The sequence below is a fragment of the Acanthisitta chloris genome, unplaced genomic scaffold (assembly GCF_000695815.1).
Source record: "Acanthisitta chloris isolate BGI_N310 unplaced genomic scaffold, ASM69581v1 scaffold22595, whole genome shotgun sequence".
NCBI classification, from domain to species: Eukaryota; Metazoa; Chordata; class Aves; order Passeriformes; family Acanthisittidae; genus Acanthisitta; species Acanthisitta chloris.
This window is the reverse complement of record NW_008675635.1, coordinates 38,696-53,047: the sequence shown is the minus strand read 5'-3', so window position 1 is coordinate 53,047 and position 14,352 is coordinate 38,696. Positions and strand designations below refer to the sequence as shown.

General features: G+C 40.4%; 1 protein-coding gene across 1 annotated transcript in view; it reads left to right on the top strand.

The window, feature by feature from the left end:
- Positions 1–241: 241 nt before the first annotated feature.
- TAF4 (TAF4 RNA polymerase II, TATA box binding protein (TBP)-associated factor, 135kDa) overlaps positions 242–14,352 on the top strand; it is a gene marked incomplete at its 5' end in the record, with an annotated part of 16,681 nt that continues 2,570 nt past the window's right edge. The window contains 13 exons of the mRNA XM_009075845.1: positions 242–408; positions 1,183–1,302; positions 2,911–3,030; positions 4,017–4,139; positions 4,794–4,883; positions 5,906–6,160; positions 6,390–6,534; positions 7,060–7,174; positions 7,806–7,975; positions 8,814–8,944; positions 9,572–9,697; positions 11,432–11,488; positions 11,570–11,689. Of these exons, the coding sequence (XP_009074093.1) occupies positions 242–408; positions 1,183–1,302; positions 2,911–3,030; positions 4,017–4,139; positions 4,794–4,883; positions 5,906–6,160; positions 6,390–6,534; positions 7,060–7,174; positions 7,806–7,975; positions 8,814–8,944; positions 9,572–9,697; positions 11,432–11,488; positions 11,570–11,689 (1,739 nt within the window). The remainder of the gene's footprint in view (positions 409–1,182; positions 1,303–2,910; positions 3,031–4,016; positions 4,140–4,793; positions 4,884–5,905; positions 6,161–6,389; positions 6,535–7,059; positions 7,175–7,805; positions 7,976–8,813; positions 8,945–9,571; positions 9,698–11,431; positions 11,489–11,569; positions 11,690–14,352) is intronic.

Below are 14,352 nucleotides of genomic sequence, written 5' to 3'. Positions count from 1 at the left end.
CACACTGAGCATTTAAATAGAGAGTATTTCTGAAATTCAGCTATTCTGTACAAAATGTCATAATGCAGCTGCATATTTTGCTTTTATCCTACACCTTTTTTGTTCACTGCATAGTCCTTCAGCATTACATTAATTCCATATGTATCCAACTTGGATTTAAAAAAAAAACAACAACCCAGAAAGGTATGTTCTTTCACATTTGAAAAGGATATGTGTTTCCTGACCCATTTCTGTTTTCCAGGCATGGTCATAGTGCGCAGTGAGAATGGGCAGTTGCTGATGATCCCCCAACAAGCCTTGGCACAGATGCAAGCACAGGCACATGCCCAGTCTCAGTCTCAGAATACTATGACTCCTCGTCCTGCAACACCTACCAGTGCACCCCCAGTGCAGATATCCACAGTGCAGGTCAGTCCAGGAATTTGTAGTGCTAAAAACTGTATGATTAAGGTTTGGTTTTTATTTTTCTTTTGCCTGGGAAGAATACACCAGAAAGTAAGGTATGATGTGAGTGGTGTGAAGAAATCATAGGTCTAACTGGGGCTGTACAAGCTTATCATAGAATCACAGAATGGTTTGGGTTGGAAGGGACCTTAAAGATCATCTAATCCCACCCCCCTGCCCTGGGCAGGGACAACTTCCACTAGCTCAGATTGCTCCAAGCCTCATCCAACCTGGCCTGGAACACTTCCAGGGATGGGGAGTCCACAGCCTCTCTGAGCAAGCTGTGCTAGCACCCTCACAGTAAAGAATTTCTTCCTAAAATTCTAATCTACATCTACTTTCCACATGGCATAAGCTTTGCATTTTGTTCCTAATTTTGTTACAGTTTGGCTGTTACTCATAAAAAATATTTTTACCTCTCTGAATCGCATTAGGCTTAAAACTGTTTGATGTAAAGAAGACAGTTCAAGACCATATGTGGTTAATGTGTACAACTCTTTTTTTTTTTTTTTTTTTCCTGAAGAAAAACAAGACTAAAAGAAAAAGGTGGATATAGGTATATGTACACTGAGAATTGGAGAGCTGAATTCAGTTCAGGTCTAAAATTCCTTCTCACAGGTTTCAAGTGGTTTAGGTATCTGTAATAATGGTAACGATCCAGAGACAAAGTACTAGATAAGGAGATGATATTTAACTGTAGGCACTAATGTGTTTGGTTTTTTTTTTCCTCTTCCCCAGGCTCCAGGAACACCCATTATTGCACGACAGGTGACACCAACTACTATTATCAAGCAAGTGTCTCAGGCTCAAACAACAGTGCAACCCACAACAACGCTACAGCGTCCTCCGGTTGTGCAAGTGAGTGTAGCCAAGTGGTGTGTGCATGAGACTGCCAGACATGCAGGAAATACAATTGCTCAGTGCAGGGAAGAAATACTTTGTGGATTACCCTTTCTAAAACGTGCAGATCTCAATATGTGTTTGGGATGTACAGGTAGAAGGTTTTATATCTGTGTTATTATTCTGTATGCATCTCTGTTTAAAGGTGTCCTGTTTCTAGTTTGTATGATCACAGAGCTGGCTAAAATAAAATACCTTTATGTTTTTTGCTTCAAGAAAGTGACACCAGTTCCCTTTGGATTTGCATCTGTTACTCCTGTGATGGATCTGCAGCCCTCTGAGTTCTGCAGCAAAATTTACAATTGCCATGACTGCACTGGCAGCTTTCTCTTCCCCAAACCTTCTCTCTCTCTGGTTTGGTCCACGTCCTTATGGAGACTCTGATAACCCAAGGATAGACAGTGGAGTCAGTCTCACAGCCTGACCTCAGTAATGATGGGCTTGCTTGGAAATTTCTTCTTTTGAGGAATGGTGGTGTGAGTTTAAAACAGTGTAAGAGTGTGAAATTGTCCCCGTGGCTTCCAGGCAGCAGCGATACAATATGATTGCTGTCGCCTAATCTGTCTCATTGTGCTTTCTTCATCCTTTGAGTAGACAGGATTAGAGAGTTTTAATTTAAAACATGCAGGTTTTGCTATGCATCCAGTTAACCTTTTTCCCCTCGGAGAGACTTTGCCTATGCCAGTGATCTTTCCAGATCTAAGAGTTAATTTACCTAACTGAGTCTCCTTAATTTGCGCTGCTGTTATACTGGACGGAAAAAAACCAACCCTAAATCAATCATTCCATCTGCATATTTTTTGCTGTAATGAGCACACCATGGACTTCATTTATCCTGATTTCAAAAACATGAGACAAATGAAATCCTTGTCTCCTTTGGCATCTCCCACAATACCAATAGCTTTGGCAATACTGAAACCTCTTTTCTTGTGCTTCTTTGTAAAAAGACCAAGTTTACAAATGATTTGCTAAAATGCTGAGTTCTGGTTGTAGCTTGGGGAGTCAGATTGGGCTGTTGTTACTAATTAGACTGTGTTGGAAGTCCATGAATGAGCTGTGCCCCTGAGGAGGTCTTGTTTCCAGTGGTGATCCTTTAGAGGTGATATTCCTACTTTAAATTACCAGTTTGTCTGCAAAACTAGGAAAATGTCCATTTGTTCATCCAAAAGCTCTCAATAAGACCTGAGCTTCTGTCAGTTGTGCTTTTTTAGGAATTCCTCCCTTTGGAAAGGGCATTTAATAGAACAGGCAGAAAAAGCTACTGCATTTGCATGAATTCAGTACTCGTTGTAGTTGTGTTTTGAAACCATAGTGGCTGAGGGTATGTTTATGGTGTTTTATTCAGTGACCAAAAATCGTGCAATTTTCAGTCAACTTTGGGAATTCCGTTTGGAATGTGGTTAGTGCCATCTGGTGTCTGTTTCTTTCCACTGCAGCAGACGGCACCTTTCAGCAGCCTTGAAAGGTGTTCTACTGCCCTGGGGCTCATTTTCTGTCTGATGGCTCAGGGAAACAGGTTTTTGGTACGTTCCAAGTAAAATAATCTTATGTTTGTATTCTCTGCAGCCTCAGATTGTTCTGGGTGGTACTGCACAAACAACCACGTTGGGGACAGCAACAGCTGTACAAACTGGAACTCCTCAGAGAACAGTGCAAGGAACAACAGCCACCTCCACTGCTGCCACAGTAAGATACTGATGCAGTTAGCATCTCTTTTTTTGTTCATTCACATATACACACGTGCTGTGTTCTGTTACGGGCCCCTCAGTTCAGGAGGGACGTTGAGGTGCTGGAGCAGGTCCAGAGAAGAGCAATGAGGCTGGTGAAGGGACTTGAGCACAAGTGCCATGAGGAGAGGCTGAGGGAGCTGGGGGTGTTCAGGATGGGGAAGAGGAGGCTCAGGGGAGACCTTATCACCCTCTACAACTCCCTGACAGGAGGTTGGAGTCAGGCGGGGGTTGGTCTCTTCTCCCAGGCAACCAGCAGCAGGACAAGAGGGCACAGACTCAAGCTCTGCCAGTCTGGGGTTAGGTTATATATTAGGAAGAGATTTTTTGCAGAGAGAGTGCTCAGGCATTGGAATGTGCTGCCCAGGGAGGTGTTGGATTCACCATCCCTGGAGGTTTTCAAGCTGAGACTGGATGTGGCACTTAGTGCCATGGTCTAGTAACCACAGTAGGGTTGGACTCGATCTTTGAGTTCTCTTTAACCTAGTTGAGTCTATGATTCCATGCATATATATTCTGTATATTATATGTGTATATATTCTATATCTATATACACATACATGTATAGATGGGTGGGAGTGGAGAGTAGTAAAGATACAGGAATTTTGTGAGGTATTGGTCTTGAATTTTGTGAGGTATTGGTCTTGAAAAGGTAAACTTCTAATAGAACCATATGATTTACAATGTGTGGGTACAGGTCATTTCAATTCTGATAGGTGTCAAGGTCTTAATTTTGATTACTGTAGCAGTTTTAAAGGCCTCACTTTTTTTAAAACAAAGCAAAGTAATTTCAGTCTGATTATCTGAAGTGTTGAACATAAATCTATCAATACTACTGTGCAGCGATGAGCTGAAGGACTTTATTTCTCAGAGTGTATGGTCAGATTGTGTATTGCAAAGAGTTTATTTTCCCTTCTCTGTTTCCCTTTTACCCTTTCTTCTAAGGAAACTATGGAAAATGTGAAGAAATGCAAAAACTTCCTGTCCACATTAATAAAACTGGCATCATCTGGAAAACAGTCCTCAGAGACTGCAGCTAACGTGAAAGAATTAGTGCAGAACCTGCTGGTAAGGGAAGTTAATTAAAAATTGTGAGAAACACTGGGCAAATTTAGACTCAGTTTTGAGTTTTTTCTTTCTTCAGAGGAGGGAGGTGATAAAATCTGAGATAAACTTTTCTTCTTCTGAATTAAGATAGATGCGTAAGTTTTCCATTAAGTTTGTAAATGAGACTTTGCTGCTGCTATTTATGCATGATAACATGAATTGATGTGTGAGGTAAATAGTAACTCTTTAAATTCTTATATAAATTCTTATATTTTGGTAAAACTGAATAAAAACTACTTGAGAGAAGACACAACAACTAGTGCAATAAGTGTGTGTGTGAAATCACAAGTTTTTACAGAAAAAAGGCAAGTAATGTTACATGATGCTAATGTAAAGGTCTGACATACTTAATATTTATGGAGTGAGTACTAGTATTGTTTTGTCTAGTTGTTAGGCATCTTTAAGTTAGGGTAGAGCTGTGTATTCCAGATGTTTCCATGTGATAACCAGAGCTCTGTAGGTCTTCCTCGTTGAAATTAGTAGTAAAATTAGTTCTTACCATAAAGCTCTTGGTAACTAATAATAGTGAAGGGTTATAATGCCACTTATTTTGGTGTTGAATGTCTATAAAGTTAATTTCTACAAGTTCATTCATTTGGATTTTTTGTTCTAAAGGATGGAAAAATTGAACCAGAAGACTTCACCAGTAGGCTGTACAGAGAACTTAATTCTTCACCTCAACCTTACCTTGTGCCTTTCCTGAAGGTAACTTATGTTCATGACTTTCTTTACTTTTCTGCTTATGTATCAACAGTAATGAACATCAGCACATCTTTAGCAGTGTAGATGGAATTCCAAGAAAATGTAAATGGAAGTTTTAAGTGGTGCCTTGCTAGGCTTTTGCTCCCTTAAATAATATTCTTGATTCAAAGTTCCAAGAGTTTATTAGTATTAGATTCATTGGCACAGTCAGTAATGCAATTTATACCATTGTAGCTCTTCTGAGAAATCTGGAAAGTTTTCTTTTTATGTCTTACACCAGCAAACCTATGAATTGATTTATTATTCTCTGCTTAGTCTTGGAAAGAAAACAAGGAATTGAATTGTACAGAAAACTTTACCTTCAGGGCAAATCTTTTGTCTTTGCTGTACACCAGTTTGTATGGATAAGCAGGAAGTTTGTCACCTCTCAATAATAAATCCCATTCGTCTTAAATTCCATACTAATTGGGCACATGTCAAAATAATGTTTATTTCAAAACATTTACCTTCTGAAAATCAGGGGAAGTACAACAGCATTGAATGGTGAGAGTATAACTGCTTGATTAAGGGATATAGTTGTGGGTGTGTGTTGACACTTCTGGGTTCTTAAATGCTTGTTCAACCTTGAGCTGTTCCTGAGGACAAAACTGGTTGCCATAAGAAAACAACTAATGTAAGAATCCAGTAAAACACTGTGGTCTCTGTGGAGCTATTCTGAAGTTTTCACCAGTGTTCCAGTATGTCTTTTGAGGCTTCACGTGTAGCTGGGAGTGTCTGTAGGAGCACACTCAGGGCTGGGCTTGGGTTGTTAAATACATGCCAGGTGTTCCAGACAGGCTGCATAGCCTAGATACCTATGATATCCAAAAGGTATTGTCCTTCTGTGAACAGTGATATTCCTGTGTGCTCACCTCATCTTTGCTGATCCAGCGGACAGAACCGCAGCGCATCGCTTTGCCGCAGTTAACCTTTTCTTGCGTGAGCTAGCATCAAAAAAAGTTGACAAAATTCTTTCTTCCTTCCAGAGGAGTTTACCTGCCTTGAGACAGTTGACACCAGACTCTGCAGCTTTCATCCAGCAGAGCCAGCAGCAGCAGCCGACGACGCAAGCGACGATAGCCACGATCCCCTCGGCGGCGGCTGTGCTGCTCAGCTCCTCGGTCCAGCGCACGGCAGGGAAGGCGACTGCCACTGTCACCAGTACCCTCCAGCAGCCTGTCATCAGCCTCACCCAGCCCACACCAGTTGGTGTTAGTAAGCAGGGGCAGACCACACCACTGGTACGTGCAGCATCTTTGGCACAGAGGTTTCTTTGAATAGTGCAGTGACTTTTTGGTCTTAGACTGGTGGTTTAGCTCAACGAGCTCTTCAGAGAAACTAGCTACCAAGAAAAAAGAAATAATTTAAAATCCATCTTGATTCCAGTACTGATAGGGTTTGTTCTTCCCACCTGATTCTCATCTCTAGTTATTACTCAGCCTGTTCTTTTTTTGTCCTTATTATTTGCAGGTTATCCAACAGTCTCAAAAAACAGGAGCGTTGATAAGGCCTCCCCAGGTAACGTTGACACAGACACCCATGGTAGCATTGAGGCAACCACACAGTCGTATTATGCTCACTACTCCTCAAATCCAGCTGAATCAGCTTCAGACAGGTAAGAGGTGAAGACACTTGGTAAATGCCATATTTGATAGCATTACCTGCAATGTGCTTTAGGAATTGCTTGCGCAGAGAAGCTGTTGACACCTCATCCCTGGCAGTGTTCAAGGCCAGGTTGGATATGACTTGGAGCAACCTGGTGTGGTGGAAGGTGTCAGATGGGCTGGAACTAGATGATCTTTAAGGTTCTTTTGAGCCTAATCCATTCTGTGGTTCAATAAATGTCAGTTCTTAAATGCCGTGGGGCCTTATGATGGCTGTTGTTCTGCTGCTAAAATCTTCAGTGCCTAGTGCCATAGTGGCTGGGGATACACATCTGTCAGGGCAGCATTTACAGTCAGGAAAATTGTTTGGGTGCTGGAATTATGTGGGAGGGTCCTGTGTTAGCTGGGTGAAATGCTGACAGAAACTCCTGAGGTAAACTCTTTGTACCAGATCTATTGCCATAAGTACCTGTGACTGGTTTGAAAATCTGAACTGTCATGTTGATGGAGTATAAATCTTGTCTGTCTTCTTGCAGTACCTGTGGTAAAACCAGCAGTATTACCTGGAAACAAAGCTATTGCCACTGTTTCAACACAAGTAGCTGCTGCTCAGAAGAATAAACTGAAAGAACCTGGGGGAGGCTCTTTTAGGTGAGGAACTGCATGTTTGGTTGTGCTTGTGCTGCCTGAGCAGCTGAACTTTGGGACCTTCCCGTGTGCTGCAGCAGTGCTGAATCAGGCTGGGGAAACTCATAGTAACTCAGAGGTGATTTTTCTGGGGGCAGGTTTGTGTCTTCATTAAAGACTTTAACAAGCAGAGCTGGACATACTCGTGCCAGACTGGTTTTAGCATTTAGCTGACACTAAACCTCATAAACAAATCCTGCCCAGACAAGCAAATGGAATCTATTCCTTCACTTCTCCCAGCTCTGCTTGTGTTATTTGGTTGCATAGCCTTAGTGATGAGGGCAATTTATTTTTGTTTTGTGGTAGTGATGTGTCTGGTCTCTTTGTTTCTGGAGGTGTTGAAACATTACACAAGGAAGGATCTTGAAAAACACCAGGAAGTACAAAATTAGTGCTCTTCGGAATCCAAGCAGTAATTCCTCATTTACAATCAAATTGCTTTTATCATGCAACAAAAACAAATAAAATGCAAACATAAAGTATTCAGGCTTAGTGTGGAATTCCCCACATACAGCTGTGATATATCATAGCAGTGTGCACTGATAGGCACTAAATATCATAATATAATATTATAACGAGTTTTCCTTTCTTTAAGGGATGATGATGACATTAATGATGTTGCATCAATGGCTGGAGTCAACCTGTCAGAAGAAAGTGCTCGGATATTGGCAACAAACTCTGAGCTAGTGGGCACATTAACAAGGTCCTGTAAAGACGAAACCTTCCTTTTCCCAGCACCTTTACAAAGAAGGATATTAGAAATAGGTATGTTGGTACTTTTCTTGAACATTAGTAAAACTAATTTCACTAGTTTAATTGAAGGCATTTTCCATAGAAGATGGGAAGGACAAGAGAGCACAGACTCAAGCTCTGCCAGGGGAGGTTTATGTTAGATATTAGGAAGAGATTTTTTGTGGAGAGAGTGCTCAGACACTGGAATGTGCTGCCCAGGGAGGCGGTGGATTCACCATCCCTGGAGGTTTTCAAGCTGAGACTGGATGTGGCACTTAGTGCCATGGTCTAGTAACCACGGTAGGGTTGGACTTGATCTTTGAGGTCTCTTCCAACGTGGTTGATTCTATGACTCTATGAAATGGATTTGAATAAAGTTGCTGGAGTCACTGCCTTCTGGTATATTCTGATGCTTGTGGGCAATCACTTGGCTTATGGAAGTAGAAGAGTGTCAAGGGATAACAAAACTATAGAGTTGCCTTCTAAAGTGATGGCAATTCACCATCAGAACTACTCAACCTGGGTAAGGGTCTGACTGTACAAACTGATCAGGTGTAACCAACGTGACACAAACAATGAAATAAATCCAGAAGCAATTTATCACGTTTACTTAGTAATTTAGAATGGATGGTGGAACAGAAAGCAGTCTTGAATTATTTATGTTGTAGTATACAGCATTTATTACAGATTGTAAATTTTGTTAAACTAATGTAAATTTCAGTATGTCATTTCCTGTTAAATGCTTGTCAGAGAAATACCTGCAAGTCTTATTTTGCAAAGGACTTGTCAATTTCCATGACTGAGAATAGCCTTGTGTTTAGCTGTAATGTAAAGCAATTTTTTTACAACTGAACTTTTGTCCTGATTGTAGGAAAAAAACACGGAATCACAGAAATCCATCCTGATGTAGTTAGCTACGTATCACATGCTACACAACAAAGACTACAAAACCTCGTGGAAAAATTATCAGAGACTGCTCAACAAAGAAATATTTCTTACAAGGTAACTGTACTTAATTGCACAAGTCAAATGGCAAAATTGCCCAGATTCAGCAGGCTGAGCTGCTGGCTGTAATGCAGGAGCTCAGGTTGTTTGTTCTCTTTGCCTGATTCAGCTTCCATTAAGATACTAAAACACGTGGGTGACTAGAACTTTTCAGTTTGTATATACCAAATGTTTCTAAAACAAATTCAGAGAATCTGTGCACTCACTCCCCTTTATTTATTATGCCAAATGTTTGGAGTCTGAGTGATCGTACAATCAGACAGATAAGAGCACTGCTTTGAATTCTCAAGAGACTCCTATCTGACAGATGTGTGTTTTTAATAGATGCAAATGCCTGAGCAGTGTTTAAAAAAAACCCCACACAGCTCTGTGAAAAATGTTTGAGAGGTTAAACCTGTGATGATACTAGTTTAGAAGTCAAAATCTGATGATTCATGGAATAGAACAAAATGCTTTTAAGAGTTTCTAGCTGGTTTGACTGGTGTAAATACACACTTGCTGTTTGTCTGAACAGGACGAAGTGAACATTGGAGCTTTGAGTGTGTATGTTCTTCCCCAGCACAGTACAAGCTAACAGCTTTGTTTTTAAGAAAGTAATGAGAAACATGTTTGCTGTATTTTCAGGATGATGAAAGATATGAACAAGCAAGTGACGTTCGGGCACAGCTCAAGTTCTTTGAACAACTTGATCAAATAGAAAAGCAACGTAAAGACGAACAAGAAAGGGAAATTTTAATGCGTGCAGCAAAGGCAAGTGCTTGGGTTTCACACATGTTTGCACAGTGTCACTTCTGACATCAGAACTGCAGTTTCTTTTCATTCTAAAACACTTGCAATGGAGGGGAAGATGAAGCTTCAAAGATGGAACTTGATGAATGTGTTCTTAACCAGAGCTCTGTTTTGTTTTTCATGGGAATGCATGTGAGAGCTTCTTTGCCAATCTCATTGCACCTTCCCAAATTAAAAGAGGTATTAACACTTAGTTTTTGCATTGTGAAAAAGATAAATTTTATAACTTGGTGATGCTCTTAAATGGAATAGGAAGGTTCCAGACATTTGGAGACTAGAATAGAATTCAGAAAGATTTTTACCAGTTGCAGAAATAAAATAAATAGGAAGCAGTTGATGTAAGCTGGATGTAAATATTAGACTTTGTGGTATTCCTCAGTGAATCTGGCATGAACTTCGTGGTTTTCCTCAGTGAATGTGGTATGAATATGACTGACTAGGTGAGAGGGCTCTAGAAAAAATTGACAAAACAACCTAAAGTTTCTGCTGGATTTGTGGTCCATCATGTTGTGAACCAATACCTTAATTTCAATTGGTTCCTGTTAGACCTGAGCTGGAACATTCTGTCCAGTTTTTGGGCCCTACACCAAGTAGACTTCAGAAGGAAAGCAATTTAAAGGTCTGGAAAATGTGACCTATGAGATAAGATTAGTGAGCAAATCCATTTACTTAGAAGAGCAAAGCCTGGGGTGAGACATAAGTCTTCATGATTCTCTTTGCCATGTTCATATAATTCCCTGTGTTTGCTGCACCTAAAGTGCAGCAGGGAAGACATAGGTTAATAATTAGGAAAAGCTTAGTATTTTAAGGGTACTTGATCATAAAATTAAAATATTTTGTTGTTGGTCTAAGGAATGTATGGGATTAACCTCAGTCAGGATTTGATAGGACAAGAGGAAGCTGCCTCAAGTTGTGCCAGGGGAGGTTTAGGTTGGATATTAGGAACAATTTATCACTGAAAAGGCTGTCAAGCCCTAAAACAGGCTGCCCAGGGCAGTGGTTGAGTCACAACCCCTGAAGTGTTTAAAAGCTGTGTAGATGTGGAAGTTGGGAACATGGTTTAGAGGAGGGTTTGGCAGTGCTGGGGGAACAGCTGGACTTGGTGTTCTTAAAGCTCTTTCCTCACGTAAACAATTCCATGATTCCAAAAGTATGACAGGTGCAAGGAATTGCAGGTGCCCAATGAAATGGGCAGTTGCTGATGTCCATGTTCTGTGGGTCACTCAGCTGCAGTTTGAACCAACAGGAGCCTGACTGGGATGTGTAGGTGTAGCAGAAACATCTGTTCTGAGGATGTGCATAGTTACACAGCAAGGGGAGGAATTTTTCCAAACAGGTCTGACTCCTTTTTTCATACACAAAGTGTATTTCAGTGACCAGACCTGTGTAATTTGTTTTGTAATGATTTTGTTTAGGGCATAATTGCTTAGCTATTGCTTTGCTGTCTTTAGCCAAGCAGAAAAAGGTGATCAGTTTTCAAAAACTGATGCTTGAAACTAAGAAATGGAAAACTGCTAAAATAGTTTTCCCTTGTCAGCCTCTCTGGGAGTGGTAGGTATTCCCCACTACCTGCTGAAGTTGAAGAAAAGCTTTCATGTGCCATGTAAAACTTATAATCTTGAACTGCTTTTGTAACTGAATTAATTTTTCTTTCTTTTCCTCCAACCATTTCATGTTTATCCTTCACCAACACAGTCTCGATCTCGACAAGAAGATCCAGAACAGCTTAGGTTGAAACAGAAGGCCAAGGAGGTGAGTGTTCACCTTAGCATGAATTTTTATTTTGGAAATCAAAGGAAAAACAATTAACTGTACTTGTTCTGGCAAATGCAGATGCAGCAGCAAGAGCTAGCACAGATGAGACAGAGGGATGCCAACTTGACTGCGTTAGCTGCCATTGGTCCCAGGAAGAAAAGGAAAGTAGACTCACCGGGATCTGGATCAGGGACAGAGGTACAGTATCACTGGCATCTTTGGCTTTGCTCTCTCAGCTCCTGTACAAACTTTCTGTTCAGAGCTTTTACCCAAGTTTGTGGAAGCTTCCTTAGCAGCTTTTGTGTTCAGATTTGCTCACTCCGTAGCTATGATCAATTTGTAGTGTCTGTGTAGTGACATAGGGAATAAAATCTGAGTCATCATTCCCTGATTCATGGAGCTGGAGGAATGTTAGAAAAAGAATCTTTGCTCTCATAAGTCTCTGCTTTTTTGGGCCTCCATAGTTTTGAGAAGAGAGTTTTGTGGTGGTAGCCAATCTGACTAGGAGTGCAGAGTAATGCCACTGAGGGAGGTGCAGTGGTAGAATTGAATCACTGCTAAATTTGATATCAGCAGCTTCAAGTTAGAGGAACTTGCCTAATTTCTTTCCTCAGCAGTTGATTTGCCTTAGGTTTAGTATCTACAGCAGATCAGTTTGACCAGTTCCATCTGATTATGATGTTTTTGCATATACTGTTGAATGTGGCCTTGAGAAAACATCTCTGCAGACTAAGTATCTGAGTGCTCAGTGTCTGGTTTGGTATTCATTTACATTCTGGGAGAGGACAATCTGCTGTATCTCTGAACAAGTTAATAAACATGAAATGGTATAAAATTGCTTTCTGCATCAGACATTCAGTGTGGGATTTCTCTAGTGTTTAAAAAGAACAAAATCTTCTTGAAATTTGTCACTTACAGGGCCAAAAGCTTCCCATAATTTGAGGATTTTTCCCTGAGGGGTTTTGTGTCTGGTAGCAAGTGACGGGATAGGAATAGTTTAATCATTCTGTTTATTACTCCTTGAGCATTCCAAATTGTTAGTGGTAAAGCATTTAGACTGTAGAAAAGCCTCTTGTCTCCAAAGAGTTCACCTTGGTTCATACTGAGTAGCTAGAAGCAGTAATTTACATGTGCTTGATCCAGAATGTTAGAGAACAATCTGAATACTAGTAAATGTTAGTTTTTGTTTGTAGAAAAATGAAGCCTCTTGAGCATCTTGTGAAATAATTTTAAGTTTTGAAATGTGCTCGAATGTTGCTGGTAATAAGACTTCCATAACAATAAGTTGGCAAATTACTGTATTAAAGGTTTATAAATGTGGTTTGAAATGATACAAACTGCAGAGTGGGGCACTTGGGCAAAGATAGATGTGAGCACAAATGAAGTTGTCTCAGAGGAATAAGCTGAAGTACCTCATGCAGAGTTAATGTTGGCATTGCTTACCTCCTGCGTGCTCAGCTGTGCCACCTTAATGGTCTGTTAATGTCACTGAGGTTATGGGAGGTATTTTACATGAACACTTGTTTGTATTTCATCTAAATCTGACTAATTTAGTTATCCTGGATTAATCACTTACTGGTTAACCAATTAACCACAGGTTCCCTGGAAATCTCATCTTTTTGTCTGTTTAATTAAGAAGCAGCTGCCTTTGATCTGATCCTCACAGCTGTGCTTTTGCTGCTGTGTCACTTGACATTTTTAAATTGGGCTCCACTTGTCACCGTCTGTATACAGTTTGTGGTTAAGGCATATTCCAAGAAGTGTGAAAAAGGAGGTTTGTCATTACTTAGGCACAGATTTGTAAATGCAAAGCTTTTGATGTCTAGGAATACTGCATCTTAATTACATGTAAAATCACTTCCAAGTAGTAATTGTACTGTTTTGTTTCCAAATTCAACAAAGCAGGTTGCTGTCAGTTTAAGTCCATGTGATTTTACTGAGAGCTACCAAAAAGATTCTTAACTTATTCCATGTATATTACTATGTCTTTAAAGACTCCTGAAATTTTACCTTTGCACTTAGCATTGTTGTCTACAGAATAAAATCAGGCTTGAGCACCTACTAAAGTATATTTAAAACCCCAAAATAAAACCCTTCCAGCCATTCTGTATTGTCTTGTGAGCAGTCCCACGTTTGGATCTGAGAAAATCAAGTTAGCATCCAGTGCTCTCCTGAGTCTTCTAATTTCATTGAAGTTGATGGAAATTAGGCACCCAAATTGTGCAAATGCCTTAAAATACCCCTTTGGAATGCAGCCTCTAAGCAGTTCTAACTACAGTGTTTTGGTGATTTGATGTTTGCTGGTTCAACAGGTAATTGCTTGAGAATCAATGATCTGACTTTGTTGTCAGCAGTGTAGTGAGGCAAGTTCACCTGCACTGAGCACAGTGTTGTGCTGACCCAGAGTGATCATTTCCAGTGCAGGTTTAGGTTGGTTTCTTAATAATTTTATCAGATCCTAAAGAAGTTATTTTCATACTTACAGGTGACTGTGTTAGTGTGAGCCTCAGCAGCTTATTCTCATGGCTCATGCACTGCTCTGACTCTTGGCTTTTCTCAAGTCTGGGGTATTCTGGTTTTTAACAGTCTTTTAAAATTCCCTCAGGCTGATAAATATTCACCAGTTTGGACTTTCTGGTGTCACCAAGTATCAAAGTTCCATTAGAAAAAAGGAAAGAGAATATAATTCGAGTAAACGAAACAGGAGAGGAAAGAAGAATGCATAGATGAGCCACAGAAGTGTACAACCTGTTCTCAAAGGAATTAATTAGTTAGGGAAGAGGAGATTGCCCAAAGGATTCCTGGTGTGAAAATTCCAGGAAAAGCCTGGAATTTGGTCTGCGCGCGCCCTCTGCCGGCGG